At 41.2% G+C, this 26,006-nt stretch overlaps 1 protein-coding gene and 1 long non-coding RNA gene across 3 annotated transcripts in view; both read left to right on the top strand.

Moving 5' to 3' along the window:
* The first annotated feature begins 6,267 nt into the window (after window positions 1-6,267).
* ca10a (carbonic anhydrase Xa) overlaps window positions 6,268-26,006 on the top strand; it is a 319,433-nt gene continuing 299,694 nt past the window's right edge. The window contains exon 1 of one of the 2 annotated variants that reach the window (XM_034707132.1): window positions 6,268-6,906. In XM_034707132.1, the coding sequence (XP_034563023.1) occupies window positions 6,846-6,906 (61 nt within the window). In that variant the 5' untranslated portion in view covers window positions 6,268-6,845. The remainder of the gene's footprint in view (window positions 6,907-26,006) is intronic. The other variant, XM_034707131.1, reaches the window with a different exon arrangement.
* On the top strand, window positions 8,141-10,134 carry LOC117829569. Its single transcript, XR_004634634.1, has 2 exons — window positions 8,141-8,406; window positions 9,705-10,134. It is a non-coding gene; the product is annotated as an uncharacterized LOC117829569 (long non-coding RNA).

The following is a 26,006-nucleotide window of genomic DNA, read 5'->3' as shown; positions in this document are numbered from 1 at the left end:
GTGACACAAAATAAATGCTGGTGAATCTTGCAACATCTCATCTCACAGATAACTGTTCATGTATGTGAAAATTATTAAATTCCATATAAACCATTTCCTAACTTTTTAAATTATAAGTGAAGCTAAAGAAGTAGTTTCGCTTTCATCTTGACCGATGTTTACTTCCGCTTTCCTAAAAACCAGCAACGCCTGACTGACCCAGCAGAACAGCCATACTACATACTACCTTCAAATGCAGTATGTAGTTTGTACTGCACACTAAATTCTTATGGTAGTATGTAGCAGGCAGTTTTGAAAACAGCCATAGACTGTATACAAAAGAGATGGTGGACATGACAGCTCCCACAAAAGTGAAGTGAAAGTATCTACTGTGTGTATCACCTGAGATCCTACATGTAAACAGGTGGAACACACTGCTAAAAATTAAGAGCTAAGAGTGTTTTTGTCTTTATTTCTGGTAAAAACAAACAAAGAAAACACTTATAAGCCACATTTGCCCGACAAGTCCAGAAAAACATCTTATTCCAAGATATTACAAGCCAAAAGTTAGACATGAACTTCTGTCATGAGTGAAAAAAACTGCTAAATTGATAAAAAAGAAAAAAAAAAAAAAAAAGATTTTTTAAACTTTTTGTCAAGTTTTTTTTTAAAATAAGAATAATATCTCAATTCAAGAATCTTAACAAGGGTTATAGTAAGTCTAAAAAGACATTTTTACTTGAAATGAGGCAAAAACATTCTCTTAGTTTTCTCTTTTTGTAGTGCATGGGTCAAATTTTGAAAATCAAAACACACATAAAATCTGTATTTCTTCCACACATGGTTCCTCATGTCACTGCTGTTTGACATCATGCTGGCCATGTTTCCATTTTCATGAGAAATGTAGTTTTAATAAATATATGTGATCTTAAGGGGTTTTTTTTTTTGGCAAGCAGGACTGCAGCTCTACCAGCTGACCTCCTCTGCATGCACTCTGGCTCCAAATGAGGTCACTGTCTAAACATGGCAGCCATAATTTGGCTTCACCACTCTACCACTGAATAATGTGGAGATGCATCATCAATCTCTATATACAGTCAAAGATTGATGAGGTCATGATCTGACGATATCTAACAATGAATGATCAAAACACCAATACAAAAGAAGCGATCAAAAAGTGAGCTGATGGAGGAAACTGGTTTAAAAATTGGACCAAGTCCCGAGCATCAACTTCCCTCCCCGCACCAGCAGCACACAGTCCATTGTTGGCTGAATAACAATCGTATCTTGAGTTGAAACAGAATACGCTATTGTGTGTTTCCAGGTGAAAGTAACCTTTGAAAGGCCCTTCTTAAAAGAAGCAGCTTTACACCGAGTAGGCCCACATGGAGGGAAAGAGACACCGGATGAGACTTGATGGGTAAAAGCATCTGGGTCACAGGGGACGGGGGGAGTCTGCGGGGATGTTCTTCTCTGATGTGGGAAAGTGGCACTTGAAAAATCAGGCTGTGTACGGTATTGATTGCCCGTCATTCTTTACCTCCTGCCCAGCCTTTGTTAGTCAGAACATCACAAGCGGGAAGAGATAAATGGAGGAAAATCATAGCATTAAGTTCTTATACCTTCAAACGCCTCAACACCTTCAGACAAAATTCAGGGTTTTCAGAAATCCATGCCAAATAAAATAGGTGGAGTGTGGAGGTTGGTATTTTCGTACGCAGGTTGTGTTTATTCACCTTGATGCAGCTGAGCCACAGCTGGATTCAGGGTACGCCTCACAGTGGAAGCCCTTTTAAATGTAAAGAAGGACTGTACTGTAAGCCTCATATCGATCATAAGGGATCAATACTGAGCTGTGTGCGCATGTCAGAATGGAACATTACATATGACTGCCTTGTCTCTGCATTACCTCATATCAGATCTGCTGAGTAATATAACAGCGAGCACTGAAAGCAGTCTCTTTTTGTTATTATATTAAAACTCTGAATATTTTCTTACTCCCTTCAGCCTGTTTTTTTTTCTCGACTCAAGTGTCCAGTTTTTCAATATTAGCCCACTTGGGTCTGGGTTTAAAGAAGAGGTTGACAATTTTCCAAGGTTTTATTAAAAAAGGGCAGAATTCCATATTAACACTGACAAGGGTTATGCCTGCATTCATTATTCATGCTGCTCATACTGGCTGTTAAAGAGCCTTTTCTAAAAGGGTTGAATTATAAGTGACTGGGAACAGAATCCACAATCCCCAGGAAACACTATCCAGTTCTATTCACTGATGAGATGAGAGTAATATAATTGAAACTCCAGAAAAGCAGAATGAACATGATTAAAAGGGGGTTGTTTCTATTCAATGTTAGTTCTTACATTTACTCAAAATAACACTTAAATGAAAATATAATCCACTGAGTCATGAGCCCACATGGGAGGGAGGTGAATGGTAAAAGGGCTGGTGTAGTCGGATTGAGGTCTTAACCATGTAGTGTTTATGCCTTAACGTCACAACATGAACCACCAGGAAAGTGTCATGACTGAATCTAGGCGCAGCCAGGCATAGAATTAGACCCCTTAAAATCTTACTAGCCACCCCAGGTGTAACCAGGTGAACTATGATTGGCTGTTTTCTTTGTAAGAGGTGGGTCTTGTGTTAAAATCAACTATTTGGTCTGAGTTGCACCCATTGACTTTATATGGAATGGATAAAGTGCTTGTATTTCCACCCACTTTGAGATGTGAAGCAAGAAGACCGCCTTGATAAGGGTTGACATTGTGCACTGATGGGACCAAGGCATCCGAGGAGCAACCTGGTAGAGCCGCATGACTGATTTCACATTCTTTCCGCTAACCAAAACACACATTTGGCTCACTGAGAAATCATGAAAAAGCCTCAGGTTTTCACGTTAGATACTAAAGGAAGGAAATGTCTGTTTTTAACCTTTTTTTTTTTTACCTTAATGATGGGTCTTGTAGGACTTTGAGATGTGCCTTTAACGTAGACTGCATTAGAAATACAATTGATTATTATCATTATTAATAAAGATAAAAAGGATTTAATAAACAAAAAACAAGAAATAAAGAATAATATTATTTTAATTAAGTCCAAAGTCAAACAAAAAAATCCAAGAACATCCACACGAATCACAAGAAAAGACTGAGAACACTGGAGAATGGAGGAGAGGAGACGCAATGAACTGACAGACAGGAGGGAAGAAGAGAAACTAAATACGCAAACTAATCAGGATGGGGCACACAATCAAAGCAGAGGGAACACAGGAAATAAAACGTAGACTCAAAATACTGCTACAAACTAAAAAAAGAAACATTACACACACAAGGAGTACAGAATGACCATGGCAAGGAATGGCAATGTAACACAAGAAATGATAACTACATAACAAAAGAAGGAAAAAGCAAAACTTAACAACAGAAACGAAACAAACAGGTGGGTCCAGTGCAGGGAGGTTTGCAGCAGACACTCAGGGTTATGGGAAGTTGCATGTCTCTTGTGTTAGTGTTCACTACATCTTCTCCCACAGTTCCTCCTCTAATCGGATAATCTGTTACAGAACGCTGCCGGAGCCTCATTTGTCAACACAGCTGTCAATCAGTCTTCTTTTTAACATCTAATAACTTATTCAAACTAAACTTCCCAGAATAATGAGCACTTGGACATGAATCAGGATGATATGAACTAACTATAGTAATAGAGCACGGTTGAGAAACATTTATGTGACATGTTTTTTGATTTTATAGTGTGACCCATGTTCTATCTGTTAACTTGGAGGAGGCGGGGTTTATGACCCAGTCAGCAGAGGGAGCTCTGAATCTTTTGGCTTTACATTTACAGAATCCTTTTAATATGTGTTCTTTGTTTGCAACAGGCTGATCATAGCTTTCTTCACATTTTAATTCTGCAGATTTTCTTTGTTAGTATTTAAATAGAAGAAAAATCTAATTTATAAGACAACTGCTCAGGAGAGAAATCAGGGTGTCAAAATTGCATTGCCCCTATCAATAATACATGTATTGGTAACATTAACATTGCCAAAAAATTTTTTTCAACAGTCGTGTGTGCCGGAGTTTGCTTGCAACTCTAAAAGATTGGTAAATTGTGACTTTAGAAAAACATCTTCTTTTTGAGTCCTTAAAGATTGAAGCTTAGAAGATTTAAACGTTATAACTCTGGATTAACACATCTGTATTATACTATCAGAGTAGACAGGATAAGTGGAGGTAGAGAGAGTAAATAAATAATAGTGATTAATTGTGCAGAAATACTTCATGTCAAAACTTTTAGTTTATTATCATATCATGAACCATTTTCTTACGACATGCAGAATAAAAGGCCTGATAACATATGTTCCTCTAAGTTAAAGAATGAACACCACTCTCGACACAATTACATAAGTCACATCAGAAGAGTTGTTTTCTAAAACAGCCTGTTGTTGTAGCTTTTAACTAACATACTCAATCAGGAGGAAGCAGTGTATGTTCAGAGTCAGATTAATCCACATTTGGTGCTCTGCATGGTGAGTTTGTCTGGCAGCAGAACCATGTGTGTGTGGGTCTGAGTCCAAATGAACTGCTGTGTGTTTGTGTTTGTATTTGTGTGTTTGTTCATGGTAATAGAGGAACATGTCAGCCGGTGTTACCATGTGGCAGTGCATGATCAGACACCAGGAGAGTGAAGGAAGTTTGAGCAGCTAATTAAATCTCATTGTTATAGAGAAATGGAACACTTGAGCGCTCTAGTATGTGCACACACAGTAGAGCTACAATGTCCCGGAGTACTTTCACACATTCTTGATGAAGAATAAGAATATTTCTGAGGCAAACATATTTTCTCATTTCATTTTTTAAGGATCCCTTGAAATGTGTAGATCTATTGTTCTGCTTTGTTGGGGTGTATAAATGGAGTATCTTAGAGAGTGAACAGATTAGTAAAGACTGCCTGTTTTCATGTTAATGATCCTTGTTGTGTCAAATCTGTCTCTCTCCCTCTCCCTGTTGCTCCTCGTGTGTGTGTGTGTGTGTGTGTGTGTGTTTTCTTAAGACTGCTCAGAATTGTCCTACAGCAGATCTGCATGATTTCAGCTGTTCCGTTTCCCTCCACAGTATCACAGTGTGTCTGCCTCCTGCCTATATTCTAGAGAATCCCTCTGCGTCTGAAACTGAGGCACGCGCCCTGAATCTCACATCAGTGACGTTCCGTTTATCACAAACATTACTACAACCCTCAACACGAGACGTTTTCTGCAGTGCGCGGTGTTCATCCACCTGTGCCCCCGCCCGCCTGCTTCCAATGCATGCGCCCATGGCCGCGCGCGTCGCTCCTCGTGAATCCTAATAGACTGGAGTGTGCACATCTGCAGAGCGGGGTGGCATCGCTGGTTGCCCGGTGTCCGATAAGAGCTGCGAGTCCTCTACTAGTGAGGATACCAGCGGAATGTGAACCGTTTCTAGAATCTGTCAGTCGATAAACGTATATGATCTCTGCGCGCGCGTGTGTGTGAGGAAAACAGCGTTTAAGCTCTGTTTTTTTCAGTCTTCTTTTCTTTTCATTGATTTGGACAGCTTTCATCTTCTCTACTTGTAGTTCTCAGCTCAGAATCTCGTTGCAGGACAAACATATTTTCTGTGCGTCAGAGCTTCAAAGAGTTGCTTTCCACTCGCAGGGATTCTGTCTCCAGTCGCTGTAAGTGTGTTTTCTCCTCCTCCCATTAACACACTTCCCACTTCTAGTTTCCTATTTACACGGACCGCCACTGATTCTGAAGAATCCGTGTTTTAGTTTTGCCCAGGGTGTGTGGGATGGAGAGCGACGCTGCGTCAAGTTCAACAAAGTCAGCCAGACACATGACCGGAAGACATGAAGATACCGATACAAATTAAAAGCACAGATCGACTACAACTCTGTGTACACACTTTTTTCCGACTTGATGCTTATGAACCATGCATGACTTCTAATTGTCGACTTCTATTATATACGTATGTATTTAAAGCGTGGATACTAAAAATAAATCACGCATTAAACCGAAGTATTCAATGTAATTCATGTTTTAAGCAAATCTAATTGGAAGAGTATACATTCCTACTTAGGATAAGTTTCATGTTCTCTCAATGCCTTCACCTCTTGTTTTCTAATGTCATCAACATGAAAATATCATCAAAATCATTTTAAAGATTTAGAAACCCTCCTGAAATGCGTTCATCCCCTAAAGCTTCGCATTAAAGTTGAGCCCTTTTGCATTCTCAGACAGAAGGAAAGTCTAAAAACAGCGCTTTTATTTTGTCATCGTCCACAGGAAGTCTTCGTTGGCATACATAGAACTTGACACTGGTCCCTCGTAGTGATAGGCAGATCGGAGGCTCGCCACCTGGCTATGAGAGTTTCGGAGTTGCGAGGCGTCTCCAGGTGTTAGTCTGATCCCACAGCTGTTCATTAATCTTCGCTTTCCTTCTCCCTCTCCACGCAGAGACTTTACTGAGACCATCATGCGTGACTCTCCGCGGTGAGAAACGGGACGCCCGCTCATTGTGAGACGGCAGCGGATGGATGGATGTGTCCGTTCTAGGGCGCACTGGAATAATACAGTGAACTGACGGAGGATCAGTGTTCCGCTCGGCTATTTTTCTGGAGTTCATCCCCTTTTTTCGCCAGCTCTGGATTGTTACATTTAGTGGTGGGAACGTGCAACATTTTTCCTCCGGTTTTGATCACCTGCTATGTGTGTGGAGTGGAAAATACCTGGTGGAAGGTGTACAGCGGGATCCAGCCTGGGAGGACAGGACATCTGCAACTGATAAAGCTCGGTTTCTCGCTTATTTTCCTTTTTAATCTGTGCGTAATGTGCGTGGAATGAAGACAGAGAATGGATATAATTTGGGAAATATTGATCATTCTTCAGGCCAATCTTATTGTCTGCATATCAGGTGAGTTATGGGCGTCAGTGGGATCCTTTTTGCAGGTGCAATAGAAAAAGCAACAAATAAACCACCTTTAACTTTGTTTTTGCATAAATTCACTGATATGTCTCCGGCTGTGAGTGAGGGCTTTGGTTTGTGCAGGGAAAAACATAAATCACAGTGTCTCAGGACGCGCTGTGCAGGCGGATAGAAAATTGTACTCCAGTTTGTGCGCCTGACACGAAAAAATCTCGTTGTTATAGTTTTGGTTTCTTATGGATCTTCAGCTTGTGTGTGTGCGTGTGTTAATGTGTGTGTGTGCGCCTATGTGTGTGTGTGTGTGTGTGTGTGTGTGTGTGTGTGTGTGTGTGTGTGTGTGTGTGTGTGTGTGTGTGTGTGTGTGTGTGTCAGTGAAGCCTCCAGGAGTGGATGCGCAGGCTTCTGACGCACGCATGACATGGGTGGGCTTTTAAATGCAAGCCACAACGCATATGATGTGTTTTTTTTCGCACCGGAGACGCCTCGGGCCGTATCCTCTCTGTCATCGTGAAGTCTCTGACCTCCCTTAACAATTCAGTCGGTTATTTTCAAATAAAGTAGCTGTGCGCACCGGTGAGCGCGCGGCACTGTGCGCTGGGATGAGCGGATACGGCGCAGTAGGAGGCTCGGCTCCGTGTGCGCTGTACAGGCAGATGCATCTGAGCCACCTGCGCTTGTCAGTGGAGAGATGCATCCACTTACTTCACTGTGTATCATTGCAAGACGCAGGCCGACTTTACAACTTGCTCTTCTTGTTGGTTTTTAACCACTGTATAAATCTGGAACCAGTCTTCTCAAATGAAAACGTGTCAAAAATTTTAATTTCGCTCCCTTCCTCTGTAACTTGTGCTCAAGTGTTTTTACATTTAAGGCAGATATCAGCAGATAAACCCCAAAATGATGAGGCGAGGCTCAATTCTGACTGTTAATTACGAATGTTGATCAGTTACATAATTAAACCATGTCTTACATTTTTTTCCTGCAAGACCCATAAATCAGGGAACTCACTTCATTTACATTGACAGATCATGCGTCATTCTCTGGATTTACGCACCAGATTCTACATTATTGTGATAACATTACGCACGTCAGGCTCCCCTCTTTCTCCTGCACCTCGGCCCTCAGGTTGTCAGTGATGGGTGTGTGGCACACTACGTCAGAGGCCGAACCGCGCCCTCCGGTTCTGATTGGCCTATTCTGAAGCAAATGTTTTAATTGAGGTGACCTAACCAGGAAGCAGACAGTGTCGTCATTTCACGAGTTCTACACGCGGTAGTGATTACACCGTGTTGCATGCACGTTTTCTGTGGGAAAGGATCAGATATTGTTCTTTCAACTTATCACTTCACCTTCAGTTAGTCCTGACTGGGAAGATTTTATAGGAGGTAATCAGACAACACCCCTTAAGACCTTCAGAGCAAGCTTACATTGTGAGTCATCACGATGACGCCACAAGAGCAGCATGACAGACAGACCAGAGGACCTGGAGTAAGATACTTTCATTATTTCATTTACTTCCTTTCTGATCTTACTCTCTCTACTCTCACACTCGAAGGTCAGCATATGTGGGAAATCATTTGTGGGGAAGTCTATACTCCTAGAGCTGTGGAGGTCTAATTCAATCCCTGACTTGGTTTCAATATGCTTATTTAAGGATCTAGAACTTACCTTACGTTGAATTTTGTCACTCATAACAGATTTGACCATTAAACACAAAAACTTGGATATGCATTTCCTTTGTTTTTAATTCAGTGCCTCACCAAACTCCAATATAAGAGACATAATTAATGAACAAAGGCTGTTGCACAAGCATTTACACATTATCAAGCTGACTGCTCACTAATTATATCCACTCATCTCACTGTTTTCTTTATCATTACCATTACCATTTAATAACATAAAGGATCGTAATTAACTAAGGAGCTAGAGATGTCAGCAGCTCGGCCTCACCAAAGAGAATTATCTTTCACTAAATATTTTTGTATCAAGAATAATTGTATCACTTAAACATTCATGAGTGAAGAGCACAGAATGAATGCAATTATTTTAATAAATAAAACATGCTAAGGACCTACAAAAAAGCCGCTCAGCTTGCAGCCCTTCTGTGACAAATGATGTCCACTGAGGGAGAGCATCACAGAAACACTGATTTTTAACTACCTCATTAGGCTTTTTTTAAATCACCGGGTCTCTGTAATTTTGAAAGGGGGATACCTCCTGAGGATAATCTCCCTCCTGGTATTGTAGCCTTTGAACCTTTGAGAAATGCAAACCAAAGGCCGAGCAATCTACAACCAAGCTAATCGCTGCCCCTCCTGAAATCCTGTATCCTCAGAGGATCCTTATTTTTAACATGGAACTGCTTCGTCAGTATTTTTTCCTGTTTAATCCTCAGGATGCATTCTTTTAAATATGAGGAGACCTCTGCAGATTATCCAGCTCACAGTTTAGTTTGTGAAGTATACAGCCTGCCATACTGTAGCTGTGGTCTATGATCAGAAATCATTTGTAATGCAATGATTTAGCTAAATGCAGTTTAATAGGAACATTGTTGCTTGTCATATTTTGGCTTTATTCAGGCTTTTGTGTGAAGCTATGCGTGAAGCCAGTGAAGTTACTTTGAGCACATGCTTCTGTGGTACATGCTACGAGTTACAGCTGTTGTAATCTGACATCCTTTCATCCTGTGTCTGCATGTTTGGGTCATAATTGATGGTTAAAGTTAGATGGTCGTTTGTTAGTTTAACATTTTATTTTCAATAATTCCTTTCCTTGAAAATGTTCAGGACTGATGATGCAGCTGAATCCCACTTGAAGGCAAGCTATCGTCTTGCACGGTTGAGCTTGGCTTGTGGACATGAAAGTCTCTGTGGTGCCAGGTCTCTAATCTGTGATGTAATCAAGAAGCAAAGCCTGGCATCGTTCCAACTACAGCGAGCAGGAGAGCGACTCTGTGGGCACAGTGACAGCAGCCTCGGGGGATTTTCTGCAGGAAAGGAGCTGCAGTCGTTTTTCTAAAGCAAAGTCTGACACTGTGGCCCCGGTCAGACAAAATCGAAACCACTGCATCCTGATGCACCTACAGTCGCTGTGATTCTAATGTGAGTTGTGTTGTGTGTTACAAACTCAACTCCAGTTTTAATGTCTAAATTTACTGACATTTTGCCAAATGAAACCATTAAAAGTAGACCCTGTCGACTTGTATTTTCCTCCGAATCTGCATTTTTTTTTTTTCTGTGTCTTTGTGCACAGAGCAATGCCGCAGCAGCAGCATGGCAGGCTGTAAACTCCATACAAACAGAGTATCAAACGACTCTTCTGTGATTTAACTGGCAGCCAAATTACACATGGATAGGGATGGGTACCTTTCACTTTTGAACCAATACGGTACCGATACCCGGTATTTGGGAATCGGTACCGGTACTCAACGGTACCAATTTTCGGTACTTTTGTGTGTTTATGTGGTAATAAATGTTAATTTGTTTAATAATAAAATCTCAACATTTTTACATTTAACTTATTCATTTCATTTAAAATGAAATGAACAGAAACAGGATTATATAGGTGATGTTAGCAGACACATGCTCGTGGCTTTCGGGAGTTTATCAATGAACACACGTGAATGCCTGCAGACGTTAAACGTCTCTTTATAATAACAGGACACCACTTACTTGTTGGGCATTCACGCACACAGGAACGGTTATAAACAGGGCAGGTAGTCGGAGCGAGAGAGTCCGTCTCAACCATAGACTGTATAAAATAGGTCTCAAATTAATCCTCATGCAGGTCTGCCTCGCGGTGAGTGCGCGCGCCCATCAGCTGCAGGCTCCGTTTGGCGCGCTCCCGCGCACATGCAGAGAGCAGGGAGCAGAGACGTCCACCCGATCAATCTCTGACTTTATTACAAGCCGAAAGTATGGAAACTCGCCTCCTCTTCCACTCCCTCACTGTCACAAGGATGCGTTCAGGTACCGAAACTTGGTACGGTTTGATTTTACGTGAGTCGGTACCCGGTAGTACCAATGGAATTCGGTCGGTACCTATAAAAGTACCGAATTCGGTACCCATCCCTACACATGGAGGTTTCATCTGCTACAAAACACACAAAGTATCAAATGAAAACCAGAAAATGTTCAGTTTCACTTCAAAATGGATGTTTCTCTGACTCTTCAAAGCACACAGGACATCAGGAAGGGACTGCGAGGCGAGCTGCAAGTTACTTGTTTGCCTAAAATTCCCTCAGTGTTCGCCCTATATTGCCTGCTGGAGTAACATGTAGAGTTCACATCCTCTCAAAAAACAAATAAACAAAGGGATCAAAAAAGTGTCGAACACAAGAAGTTTTACTGTTCCACCTCTAAACAAATGTTTCTTTAATAATTTTTGGAGGAGATTCTTGGGCTGTGCACCAAGTTGCCGCTAACTTTAGCTAAGTAACTGTTCCTTTGTTCAGTTCAATGATGCAGTTAGATTGGAATTGAATGCATTGAAATTTAAGGAAAGTAGTCCGCTTTTTGTGTCTTGATGACACCATGGAGAACTTTCGTAAACTTGTCTTTAAAGCTAGGGTTAGTAGTCTCGGAAAACCAGCATGAATTTGAATGTAGCTTTTCCTCATGACTCCCTCTAACCCCTCCCCTCCTCCCTCGGACCTCCTCCAAAACGACGCCCCCCCGCTCACATGCACGAGCGCCGCTGATTCTCGACCATACGATCGTGACTGATTCAAAACCGGTCCTCACCAAAACATTATCATAGTGAAAGTTAAAAACACAAACAAACATGACTGCTGTTAGTACTCACAACTATCATGCTAGCATTATCCAGTTGTACCGGTGACACAATATCAGGAGAAAAGTTATAACACATATAATACTGTAACAGCTCTACTGTTTGTTAAACGTGTTCAGTGTAGATGCTCTTAATTCCTACAGTGTTGACGGTTAGTGAAGGCATCAGGAGAGGTGTAGAGTGTGCTAAGTGGAGAGACAAGAGGAGAAGTTTTTCATTCATTCAAACTTTGATTGTTGTTTTGTTGGTTGTCGTGATCACGGCCGACAGTGACCGGTTATTAAAGATCAACGTGTTCACCAATTGGCTCGTCATCACTACAGCATCCGGACGGACGCTATAATAAATATATATTTTCTGTAGGACTTACTGAACGTCATTAATTATTCTGCTTGTTGGTGAGAGCTTTTTAGACTCTGATCCGGACTACAGTCCTGAGCAAAGCACCTCATCAGGTCAAAGGGGACAGGTCCGAGAACGAGCGAGAGGGGCAGTAAATAGAGTCAGGGAAGTAGAGGCAGGAGACGGGGACTCGGAGGAGTGCACGCCGGGGAAATGTACGCGCAGGAGGAGGGCAGAACGGCTGGACGGGATTTGATTGGTTTAAAATTTGGGGAGCCAAAAAACGGTGATTGGTTGGTGTTTTCCCAGGTTTACTCCGGCTGTAGATAGCAGTTTTTTTCACTCTTTTTTAGGAACACATCATGTAATGATTGCCATCAGGACATAAAGATAATTTTAAACAGTATGACAAAAAGTGTATCTAAATGTGATTACCAACCCCAGCTTTAAGGGAAAACACAACACTCATTGGCTAATTTAGGAAATTAGATTGGAGTTTAACCAAAAGTCACATTGAAGAGCTGAATCTGACAAACACTACTGAAGTTGGCTCAGCCCTAATCAAAAGTATGCAAGGTTAGCTGTTAGCAGTTCCCATTTTGAGCGGGGTCATAAGTATGATGGAAATTTCTCAAGATATAATTTATACTGAAGAAAACGTCAAAACATGAAAACTCTCTGACGTTTCTAACTTAGGGCGTCAGGCATAATGATATGCTCAGACAGTGTAGGTCACACTGGATCTGAAAGTGAGTCATGGCTCTGTGTGTGTGTGGTGTCTGAGTGGGACAAGAACAGAAAGTTCATTAGAGCTTTTTCCACTGAGAGCAGCTGCCTAATGAAGATGACAAAAACAAAGTCTTTATAACTTTAAATCAGACACGAAGGCTCAGTCCCATTTCTCATGTCTACTCCTACACCTCGTTTTTCAGCACCTATTTGGCCCTTCAAATTAAAAGATGTAATGGTGAAATCTTCCCATATGAAATGGGACAACCTGATACGTCATCAGAATAATCGTCAAATAGATGCCAATGATTTTCAAATAGTATTTTGGCTTTAAATACCCATTCCTAATAATTTGCAATGCATTGTGGGAGGTTTTTCATGGCACTCTGTTTGGAGTGTGCCTCTGACAAATCTCTGTTTGAAGGGCAATGTAGCACCAGCACTTCACCCATTCCCCCATCCAACAAGCATCAGGACACCCGAAGGGGCAGGGGGTGAACTGGGATTGAGTCAGAGTCATCATATGTAGCGACCCAGTCTAAGTATGTCAGCTGAAAGTGCTTCTGTTTGCCCCTGACAGACTCAGATTGTTATTCCATGTCTGATGAAAGGGATGTTCAAAGACTGAGACATTTTTCTAAGTTAAGATCTTTTTTACACAGCTGTCTTACAAACCCCCAACCCCATTGACAAAATGAGAAATTATCTGTTGTAGAACATTGTAAAACGTTGTGCACAGCTTGAGTCACTTTTAAACCTTAAAGCTGCAGTGAGAAACTTCGTTTTTTGCAGACGTTAGCGCCCCCTTAGGGCAAAGATGCAAACCGTATCAACAACAAAACATCGTGTGCTTCTTTAGCAGTCAAATATTTCACACGGTAAAGATATTTGTCATCAGAAATGTTTAAAAAAAGGCTGCCACTTCAACATCCTGTCAATCATCGGGGCCTGACACTGACCCCCTGCAGCAGTTTCACGCATTAAGAGGGCAATCTTGAAAACATCAGTCTTGTTGCTGGTGGTGTCCTTGGCCTTCGTAGGTCAAACAGAGTCATCAGTATCTATTTCAATCTGTTTCACAACCGGTTAAAAACTCCTCACTGGAGCTTTAACTTTTTATTTGAACACTTACTTCTTTAATCGTTGACTCTAAAGTGAACTCTTGAGATTGCACAAACATGTTCCTACAAAGTGTGTTAGAGGTAATTCTCCATTACTTGCACTACCACAACCCCCCTCCATTGATTGGTTTTGGAGGCAGGAGTGTGTGCTCTCAGAAGGCCAGAGTTTAGAGGTCACACGGTAAGGGGCTCAGGGTCCCATTTCCTGCAACATTTTGATTGTTTGCCCTCCCTGTAAATTAAAAACCTCCAGCGGGGTTGCCCTGCCGGAGTGGTGTTAATGTGGGTCAATCTCATTTGGGATATACGTCGATATATCCTGTATTTCCCCTGGGCTGCAGACCGAAAAGAAAGGATTGTACTTCCTTATTTTCTGTAATTGTTAGTCATTAGTTTGATTGAATGTTGGAATCTTTGGTAAGAGTTGGAGTTTCACGGGAAATTGTGTCCCCTTTGATAAGTTGTTGTTGAAACCATCCTACAGGCATGAGATAGAGGGAAGAAATCATCTTGACTACAGTGTCATTATGGGTTGCTAATTATAAACCGTGGATTCTTGGTTATCTGACAATACTGCTTTGATGTTACATATAGAGCGTTTGAAGTTGATCCGCCTCCACAGCCTCTACGTTCATGTGATTACTGGACTAAGCCCAGCTATAATATATGCCATTGTATACTGTTAATTGCGACCTAAACATGAGCTACAAATAAAATATTAGCTATAGGACTGAGGGTCCAATGCAGCTGTTTCCTTTCAGATACAATTGAAATACAATCTAATAATAGCTACGATGGAGGAAGACTCATCTCTAATGCATGTTGATGGTTTTCTGTATATCTGTGTACAGTACATAGTATTCCATGGAGACAGTATGTACATAGATGATAGAAGTATAAAAAAGGGCGATGGATTAAAAGCAGGGTCAGATCATCGCATTATACAGCCAAGGGGCATAAACAAGCTTCCAGGCCCCAATTGGCCCCCTGTGTTTCCTGAACTCAGACTTGAGCTGTAAGTCAGTGGGTTCAGATGAAATAACAATTAATATCTCTGATTTGGAAAATTAATGTTTATTAAAATATTAGGGAGGCATGCATTTAGAGAAAAAGGCTTCTTCTGACAGGCACTTATAAGCTATTCCTTTAACAAACAAGACACCCTGTATTTTTGCAGTTACTGTTCAAAAATTTTAAATAAAGCCATTTTTCTTCTTATTTCTAATTGAAACAAGGCTTTTAACATTTAATCCAAACCACTTCCACCTGACAAGTAAAAAAATCAAGACCTGAATTGTCCGTAATGTGTATAAAGATTCTGCCAATGGGGAAAGAAAATCCTTTCATCCTTGAATGAAAACAATATTCTTATTTCAATAAATGTGACTTTTTTTGAAAAATAAAACATATATATGTATATATAATTTAAAAAAAACTTTACAAGCATTTTTTTCTTTACCCAATCGCTTGTTTTTTTTTACTTATTATAAGCAATCAAGGTCTTATTTTTGGCTTTTAAAATGTTGAAATAAGACAGTTATCTAGACTTGTAATATAATATGCCTCATATTAAGTCAGATAATACTTTTTACCAGAATTGGTCGGAAACACTTGTTTGGTCTGAAGTACTTGCAGTGTAACACTTAGCTCTGTAACAGCAATAAAACCAAAAGATTGTAACAGAAAGTGACAGCTGACAGATCCTGAGTTTAGTTAGATATGAATACTGAAAAAGCGTCCAAAAACAACTAAACAAACTTCTTTATTCTGTGAAGAAACCAGAAGAAGAACCATCCCCTCTGATATTAGACACTCAGAGCAGCTGCTTCATCAGTCGAGCATGTTAGACAGATGATGTTGATGAATGTGGTCAAAGTCCAATTTGGATGGCACTCTGGGCTGATTGTCAAATTATGCAAAGAACCAGGAGATAAGAGTTTGGGTCTTTTGTGAAACAAGAAGTCAGCTCTGGGTTGTTACACTGACCCAGACGTCATGATAGATTTACTCAGCTTAAAGTAACATAACCAAACAGACAGCTTCAGGTTAACTGTGTGATAGGAAAGAAGAAAACAAGCCCTGAAGCAGTCACTAAACAGATGCTTCATTGTGACTCTACTTTAGATACCAAAGGTGTTCAGTGACAAAGTGGTGATATGTGTCAACCTGTGCATGGGGATATATGGATGTTCAAGAGATCTATACATTCATCTGTTACCCGGGGTGTTTGCGACAGGCTAAGCAAACCCAGTCATCCCTCTCCCCAGCAACATTTTCCAGCCCTTCCTTAGGGATTCTGAGGCCAGATGGGCTATATTATCCCTCCCATGAGTTCTGGTTCTACCCAAGTGGAATATGCATACACATTCATATGCATATATCTGGGAAACCTCCAAAGAGAGGTGTCTGGGAGGCATCCTTATCAGATGCCCAAACTACCTCAACTGGCTCCTTGCATTGTGCAGGAGTAGTGCCTGTACTCTGAGCCCCCTCTGGATGTCTGAACTCATCCCCCTATCTCTAAGGCTGAGCCAAGCCACCCCCTAGAGGAAACTCATTTCAGCCGCTTGAATCCACCATCTCATTCTTTCAGTCACTACCCAAAGCTCATGACTGCAGGTGATGGTTGGAACGTGGATCGACTGGTAAATCGAAAGCTTTGCCTTCAGGCTCAGCTCCCTGTTGATGCTGCACCGACCTGTCTGTCGTTCAAATGTCCCAAGTCAGCACTGTGCTGGATCAGCATGCCCCATTCACTTGCTGAGCACCTTACGGTATGCCAATCCTGGCAGGTGGTGGACCCACAGAGCAGCAGCTCCATGTTATAGTTTTGGTCTGAGACTGCCCATTGGACACTTGCTGTCAAACTTCCCTCAGGATCTGGCTCCAGGGTGTTCCTCTGGGCTGTCCCTCTTCTGGTCAAGGTACCTGCCTTCACTTTATACTGCTTTATAGGCATTTTTAAGATAATAAACAAAATCATCTGCTTTGGCCAATAGAAATGTGAAGTAACCCAATCTAAACACGCAACATCATAGATTTGGCCATTAGCATCTTAGCACTTAGCAAATCAACACAAAGAAAGTGTGACTGCACGGTCTGGGGCATTCAGAGCTGTTTGCATGGACTGCCTGGTTCTTAAAGCATGATGTATAACCCTGATAAGATGGAGATCCATAAAAACAGTAATGATCAATACTTTCAGTGATTCAATCTCACTTTCAGCTTCTTAAAATTACAGCCTTACTTCTCCAGTTTGTTGTGAGAGGAGGTCCGTCTTTAATACACACAAGGATCGACTGAAGTGTCGACCATTATTAAGCTAATCACGGAGCCTCAGGCAGGATAGTTACTCCAATGACCAAATCAAAGAGGAAAGATTCAGACTAACCAGATCCACAGAAGAGTCTGCCTGGTTCAGATATCCCAGCCCAAAAGAAGAGAGTATCGATTTCTTTGTGGACTCCAGTTGTTGGGAGATCTATAAAAACTTGTTGTGTGTGCTTTTACACAGTTTATTTCTTTTATGGCAAAAGGCCAGAGCAGAAATATGTTGTTGTTGGGCTGTGTTAGAGCCCACATTCAGTTGAGCGATTCCCCCCTCTCCTCTATTACAGTTTCTTTATATTTCCTGCAGTGTTTGTTTGCCTCCTCTGTCCGGAAGTGCTCCAAAAAGCCCGTTCTAAACAGAATTTGACATTATGTGCCAGGTAAACAGTTTTGTCTGCTGCTCTCCATCTGTTCAGACACAGAAATGCCGATTTTTTTTTTGCTGCTCAGCTCTGCCTTAAAATGTCCTCAGCAGAAATCCTCCTCTCTTCACACTGTGACAGATTGGTATGAAAGGACTGCTTCCTTTTCTTGCTGCCTTTTTCATTTAATGTTCCTCCTCGAACAAGTGGAGAACACACAGAAAGGAGGAGAGATGATTTATGTTATTAATTTCTTACATAAAACAGCTTGTTTGGACATTTCTAATTTTGTTGGACAGCAGAAAGAGTCTTTCAGACAAACTATTTCAAGTCCCAACACCACACTAGCTTCATTGAGCAGGCCTGTCTTTATAATGCCAGTGGGGTTTCTTCTCCAACATCCAGCAATCCAAGTTTGTCCAAGCTGTTCTTTTTATGCATGGTGTGTCTACATCTTAATTCCTTCTATTTACATCCCAAACATTTTGATGATCCGGGCTGCTCTTAGTCCTGACTCGTCAAATGAACCACCTCTGCCTAAAAGCTTCAAAATGTGATGATGCTTCAAACACTCCTGGAGGGTTATACCTGGATATTCTACTCTTGCTTTCTCTTCCTGTCAGTTGATGTCAGGTGATGCAGTATGACGAGCATGAAAGAGTGCTCGGGGCGTTCCGATGTGATGGATGGGCCAGAAAAACACGGAGCTTAGCTTGCCCTCAGAGACTGGATGATTGAGCTGAGATTTGGACTTATCCCAGATAATCAAGAGCCGCCCCCTGGAATCGCAACCCTAAAAATGTCAAATTCTGCTCGTACTCCTACCGTGAAGGAATCAACAAAACAACTACATCCAGAAAAAGAACTGAAACTTTTAAAGGAAGGCAACAAATGAGCCTGTGAATGCTGCCTGAAGGGTTTACTGGCTTCTTAATAGATTCTGTCATTGAAGCTGAATGTGATGGTTTGTTGTAACTCCTCAGCAGAACTGCAGAAACTTCAGACCTCAGTCCTCAAACTACACTGCAACATGCATCTTAAAGTATTTTTCCAGCAAAAGTCGAGAGCTCAGGTAGAACACCACATGACCTGAGTGTCAAACGTAGGTCACCTGAAAGTAGATGGCTACATGGTAACCAGCTCTGTGTTCAAAGATGGTGTATGACATTGGATTTCATGTCGTCCAGCGGCCAGGTCATGCTGTTGCTGGTGCTCATTGACTCTGCTGAGTGTCCTTTTTCATCGTGCCCTGCGGCTGTAACATGGGATGTCATACACCACTCATGCTGCCATGTCCTCACCAGCAAAACTTTTTGGGTGTAGAGGAATATTTGGTGCTCAGATTGGTTTCTAGCTCCTGAGCAGTCACGGATGTTTCATATCTGAAACCGAATGTGTCACGGTCTGTCCTCCCAGTGCCCTTGGACGATCCCTTCAGTCCTCATCTACATGTGAATGGGTTTTTGGAGTCTGTGTCAATCATCATGTGCCTACGAACATACTTGTGACATGTTACCAATTTACATTCCCACCTTCAAGATTCCTGCAAGCTATTATTGAATTGCAACACTCTGCTTTAGTTGTCTGCATTTAGGACCTTGCCTGGACTCAATACCTCAGAGAAGTGGTTGTACTCTGTTTAACCAAAGCAAACAGTATACAGTCATTAACTTAGGTTCAGATTACATTTGTCATATTAATCTCCCCAAAAAGAAACCAAAAAGGTGATTAACTCATACAAGGACTATAAATAGGTGTTAATAAGTCTCCATTTTCTATCCATGTGAAAAGCTGAGTTCATACATTCCACTTAAATAATGACTTTGAGCTTAATTCTGATTTATGAAGCAAACTGAGTTTTTATTTTGCACCTTGGATAAACTAAGGTTTCTCCAGACTACTTATGTCATGTTGTAATTTCTTAAAAGCAGGCGAAATAGAGGCTTTATGATTATTTGAAAACCTAACTAGTAAAATTCAGAAGTTTGTAGCAGTTTGAGTCTAATTCTGATTTATGATGCAGTCCTGAAACCCAATTCAGCTTTCACTGAGTTGTTCTTTTTTTGGAGCAAACACAGACGCACTGCTGATTTGAGAATGCTACAGACCACTTTTCCCTTCTGCATTTGGGTCATTCCCTCTGCAACCCGCACATGTAGCTTGACATAAGGTGATCTCACACTGTTAAAGCAAAAAGTACGCAAAGCTCAATTAATCAACAATCAATCAATCTATATTTATATAGCTCCAATTCACAACGAATATTTCCTGAAGACTCTTTACAAACAGAGCAGGCCTAGACCGTACTCTACCTTCTATTATTAACAAAGGCCCAACATCAAGACAGGATAAGATCCAGTCCCCTCTTAAACACAGGACTCAGTCGTAATCTTAATCCACCATGAGCAGAGCATTTAGCAGCATTTAGCAAGTTACAGCGGCAAGGACAAACTTCCTTTAACAGGCAAAAACCTCCAGCAGGACCAGACTCATGTTAGACACACATCTGCTGAGACCAAGTTAGGATTAGATAGAGGAAGATGCAGCAGGCCGCCTACGAAGGTGATCCGAACTATGGTTTAAAATATCCTCTAGGTTTCTACAGACTGCTTATTTCATATTATTCTTCCTGTATAGTGGGTAAAAAAGAAGGCTCTTACTTACTTAGAACCCTAACCAGTTATTCAGAGGTTCACAGAGCAGCCAAAGTGACTCAATTTTCTTTTCTTTTTTTGTTATATTTTGGGGCTTTTAGACCTTTATTCAGAGAGGAGAGGAGATTGGATAGAGCAGGAAACTGGTAGAGAGAGGGGTAATGACATGCGGGAAAGGGGCTGAAGGCTGGAATCGAACACAAGACTCCCGCTATATGGGTGTGCAATTTAACCATTGGGCTAAATCTGCACCCAATGACTCTATTTTCAGTCCAAGAGAAAGTAAAGTTCATGTATTTTTCTTCAATAATGACTTTGTGCCTAGTTCTGATTTATTATGCAATCCCTAAACACAATGTGTGTTACTCTGAGTTTTTTTTTTTTGTCTCAGAGCAAACACAGGGATGCACACTTTTTTGAATAATCTGCATTTGAGTCCTTCACTTGTTATGTGGGCTTCCTATCTCGACACAAGGTGGCGGTGCTTTGTGTATTGACAGATAATAGTATGCTGATCAATTACTTTAGGTTAGAGATCTCAATTGCGTACTCGCATTACATTAATCTGCATTGAAGACAAACCTGAACACAGCTTTTACTCATTAAAACACACAACCTGCACATATGCGTTTTTGGAGAGTCATTTAATACATTCCTCTTAAATAACGCTGTGCTTCTTCCTGATTTATGATGCTGTTTTGGAACACAATGCAGCTTTCTCTTTGTTGCTCTATTGCAGAGCACAAACAGGAGTTTAACTTAACTTAAGGTGTGAGCTTGGCATGGAAAAACAGTCTTGTTTATTATCTGTAGTGCTGCAGCAACCTTCCTCCTGCACAGCAGTATTTATGTCAGCTTGATGTTTGTATCTTGTGCTAATTTGAGGACCTGTTAAGGAGCTCAGAGTGCTTTTGGTTGTTAAACTCATCCTCCTCTTCCTCTTACTTCTGTCTGCCCTTTGGGGCTGATGCTGAAATAGGAGTTATGCTTGCAGAACATGTCTGATTGGGGTGTTGAAAGTTTATGAAATCTTTCAGTGGAAGAAGAATGAAAATTGCAAAGGCAGTAATAGAGTCCCCACCTCATGTATTACTTGCAATTTTTCAAAACAAGCTGTGGAAGCCAAGTGTTGGCTCTGAGGCAAAGTAATATCAACACCTGATTGCTGCCAGGGACGAAGGCACATTAGTGACTCCGCTTCCCCTGCTGGACCTCATTTTACTGTGACCACCACAGATAATCACACGCTACCTTCAGGGAAAAACGTGGCCTGAGGGAAGCTTAGGAATTTAAATGGGATGATGAAATCACAGGGTTGGGGCCTTTGGTGTATTCGTGACACTAACACGTGTCTCCAGCAGCCGGCCATATGCCACCAGGCAAACACTGGTGTAACTAAGGACGCCTGCAATCACTCCCTGCTCTGCTCAGGGCGGACAGATCTCATGTTGCAAACCCCAGCGGCACATGGCGCCTGCACTGTGATTCTGTTGAATCTCTGCCCACACACTAATGCATGGCCGTCTGGTCAGTTTTAGTGTGTGTGTATGTGTGTGTGTATGTGTGTTGTGACCTTTTGCTTCACTTTTGAGCCAAGCAGTTTGAGCTGAGAAAGTCATTTTGACAGGCTTTACAAATCTACAGCAGTGGAGATGTATAAATTGTGATTGCGTGTGACTAAATCAGCATTACGTTTAGAATATTTTTGTTAACCTTTATAGCAATAGTTGTTGTAAAGTCCAAGACTCATTTGAGATCTGTAATCACTGTGTCTTGACACTTAATTATAGGGCAAGTCCAATTAATGTTCACCAACTACACTTAATCTGCACTGTTAATGAGAGAAGAACACAATATGATGTGTTGATTAAACATGCATTTGACATAAGAGATAGGTTAAGCTAACTTTACACTATTTTCTGTAGGTTACTTATTGAATACTTTATACAAAAGGTAGGCTTCCATCTGTTTTGATGTCACTCTGATCTGGTAGTTGTTCACCATTTGTCAGAAGCACTTTGTTTTGGTAGCAGTCTCGACCTTTGGTGGATAATCCCCTCACATGGCTCGACAAACTGCTGTACTCTGCCATACGTCCAAAGCCTTTTTAACAGACTGTAAAGAGGACTGCTTTTGGGGTTTGGTGCTATAATCATATTACTGTAGAGCATTTATAGAACTAAACACATTTTACCCTGTGTTCAGAAATATTAGTTTATAATATTATTCATATTTCTACATTCACATGGTTTTGGATCGATGTGTTTTGTGCAGTAAAAACGGATGAAAAACATGCTATTTGATTATTTTCATCAGTTTTAAATGTTTTTTGAATTACCTAACTTCTTATCTTTAGTTGTGCAGGGATATTGAAGAAACATACAGTGTTGTAACTGGCTCGAGTTTGTTAATCTGTGTTTGGCATTCCTGTTTTGCTGATGAAAATAGGTGGCGCATCATTTTCAAAGTACAGAGTTTAGCAAACTTCGTTGTTTCAAAAAATGTAGACAATGGAGCACCACCTGCAAGCTAGTTCAATCAGGCAACTTGAGCTGCACTGATTCATACTGACAAATCACCATCTCTATCAGCTGACCAAACATCCTCTCATTTAGTGGTCTATCTAAAGCCTGGTTTATACTTCTGCCTTGACCATTTGCAGTAGCCGATGTACGGCGATTCTGGTAGTGCTGTGAATGCAGGAAATACAGTGCCATCCAGCAGACCAATGAAAGGCAGTCCACGTCGATTTAATGCGTAGTTCCATTTTGGAGGAGGTGCATGTTGGCTACGTGTGTAGGCCTCTGGTTAGGCTACTCAATTTATCCCACGCAGAATTATAAATCACACTTAAATTGCACGACTTCCTGCTTCTGCCTCTTCCTCGCCAGTGCTACTGTAGCCCTGCTCAGGTGCTGCATGCCACTTTCAACCCAACCTCCTCCCCAGCATCCACCTGTGGGCTCGGATTGGGGTAGTCAATCCTCAATATCTGAATATAAGTGAGGTTTGGGGCCAAGATGCCAAACAGAAATACTGTTCTGCTGCATTCATAAACTGTCAGCTTAATATAACGTGAGTTGTCTGACTAAACTAAGACAATGTTCATGCTGCAAGCCTTCACGCTTAGGTCAGATTTATTGCTGAGATCCAAACTTTTGTCTGGCTGTGCATGTTACCTTGTGTAAATATGGCTTGTATAATATTCCTTAGTGAACTGGTCACGTTTCTGAAGTGACTTTCATGCACAAAAAAATAACATGAGGGCAATTGAAGTAAGCACAACCTTTGGTTTTATGTTGGAATTGATGTCCAGAGGAAGCTGGTGAATCTATGAGCAGATGATAGTGAGGAGGAGGAACTACCTCTATCATATTTGTCTTCCGTGTTAGATTTTTAGTTAGTGAGAGTGTCTCCTTCCCACTCCCCTCCACTCTTCCTAGCAGAACTATGAAGAGTGTCCTTCAAGAGTGAAATCAAAGTATCATTCATTCAAACCTGCCTGTTCAGGCTGAGGTCACATTGAAAAAGATCTGACCTGTATCTGATTTAGTATGTGGCACAAAATAGGATTTCAAATGCTGAGTTTCCATGTGACGTGTGCCGTTCAAACTGTCGAAAGAAAGGAAACAATAATGACAGCTCTGAGTCACATGTGACCAGAAAGTAAGACTCGGGCCACTCTTGCCTGCAGTGTGAACGTAGTTGGATACTCAATGGAACTGTTAGAAGGAGGATTGTGAAACACAAGAATTGAGAATGGCACGCATCCCAACACCCACTCCCATTGTTCTCTCTGTGTGCAGCAGTGTGTTGATGTGCTGCAGGATGTTTTGTGCCCCACTTCTCTAGAAAGCATCATTTTCTATTTTCCAAGTCCCACCGATCATTCAGTAAACTCTGGCTACTTACCTGGAGTACTACTTCTGTCTTTATGACACCTGTGCTGTGTGCTGTGGGCATCAATTACGACATGTCAAATTAAACAATGCAACCTGCCTCAGCTAACTCCTCTTTATCATAGATTATGATAAAGATTTTAAGTCCGGGAGTGGTAGCTGGTTGTTTCTGGCATGGTTTTCCATTAGAAAATGATTCCTAACTCTCTATTTTCTTTCAGATTTACAGACTATTAAAGGGCCTTCTTGCTGCTTTCCTCCAAGTGGAAGCAATTGCTCAAGTCAGCAAGAAGCTCATGCACACAATGGATAATTTATCAGCTTATCAGCAGGATATTTTCTCAGGACTTAGTGAAGCAGAGCCCCAAAAATAGTATGCGTTTGATTTAAATTGAACACATTCCATTTGGAGAATGTGTTTTTCCACACAGTTACCACATCCAGCAGGAGTATCGGGTTGCTAAGTGTGACGTGCATGGCGACGTGTGACCTATATCTCGGTCCAAACGCTCGTTCACTCGTTAGGACACACTTGCTCTCCCTGCTGTTTGTGTAGGTGTACTTGTGAATTAGAAGCAATATATTAGCAAAGCACATGGTAAAGATGTAGAAAAGCAACATGTCGTCTGCATATCTTTCAATCTGTCATCCAACACTTATGAGGATGAGATGTGAAGTAGCACAAGACGCTAGTTTGGCTAATTCCAATCATTCAGTAACAAGTTTAAGAAAAGTTGTCTGTGTTTAGTCTTTCCTTTTTGGCTTTCTTTTCCATCAACCTTAAAGTGGAGCACATTTTAGTAAACTGAGATGAAGCAGCCTCTCCTTCTGTAAAATAACAGTACCTGCATGCAGTGAATCACATGCAGAAGGAAAACTGGGCGCAGTGTGTGTGACCATTTACACCTCAACTGTGCTTCTTACTGCAACTATGTGTGACATTATGTTTGGATGTCTGGCCTAATATAAGTGCTTATGACTTCAAACGTCACTCACATCACAGAGCATGATACGTAAATGAAATAACAAACTTCTTCCGCCTCTTCTTCTCTTTGACATTCTATGACATGACTTGATAATTTGATCCTTGTTAGTTGCTTTGACCTGGACACATCTTTCTATGTGGGTGCAACCTCACCAATTACTACTAGATACCCTCTGTAAGTGCTTAACATGTCAAAAGCTATTATTGAACATGGTCGGAACTGTTGCATGTTTAGATAAATCCCTGCATCGGCTAGTATTTGCATTTTGCTTCTATGGGTCTTCACCTCTCACAGATAAACAGACACACATACACACACACTCTTACCTGCTCATTCAGACCACTCTCCTGAGCGAGTGTGTGTATTTTTATATCTGGAGGGAAGAAGTGAACAGGAAAGAGCCTGGGCGGAAGTGCTGCAAAGTGCCCAGAAGCACTGCCCAATTTTACTTAGAGAAGAACAGTTTTAGTAGTGATTCCCCCTTTTGGTCACTTGGAGGTGTTAAATCAATGTTACACTAGCAGCTTTCAATTAACATATACGTGAGAGTTATCATATAGATATATCTAGCAGTGAGTTCTGTTAAAATACTGTTCATAGAAAGGTTTGGTGGAATAGGTTTAGAGCTTAGAAGGAGATTTAAAAACATCATGGCACACCTTTTCGATTGCATTCAGTCCAGAAAAACAACTTGGGGTGTGACATCCAGAAGAGTGTTTTAACCTTTATAGTATAGTTAAAGCTGCTGTGAGGAACTTTTTAGTTTGTATCGATTCTGGTGCCCCCTTGTGGAAAAAGTGATACCTCTTATCTCTTGTCCTGTACATGCAAAATAAGTGTCTTCAGACAATAACCTTGTCCTGTTGTCTGTTAT

This window comes from Notolabrus celidotus, chromosome 18 (genome assembly GCF_009762535.1).
Source record: "Notolabrus celidotus isolate fNotCel1 chromosome 18, fNotCel1.pri, whole genome shotgun sequence".
NCBI classification, from domain to species: domain Eukaryota; kingdom Metazoa; phylum Chordata; class Actinopteri; order Labriformes; family Labridae; genus Notolabrus; species Notolabrus celidotus.
This window is presented reverse-complemented; position numbering and strand designations above follow the sequence as displayed.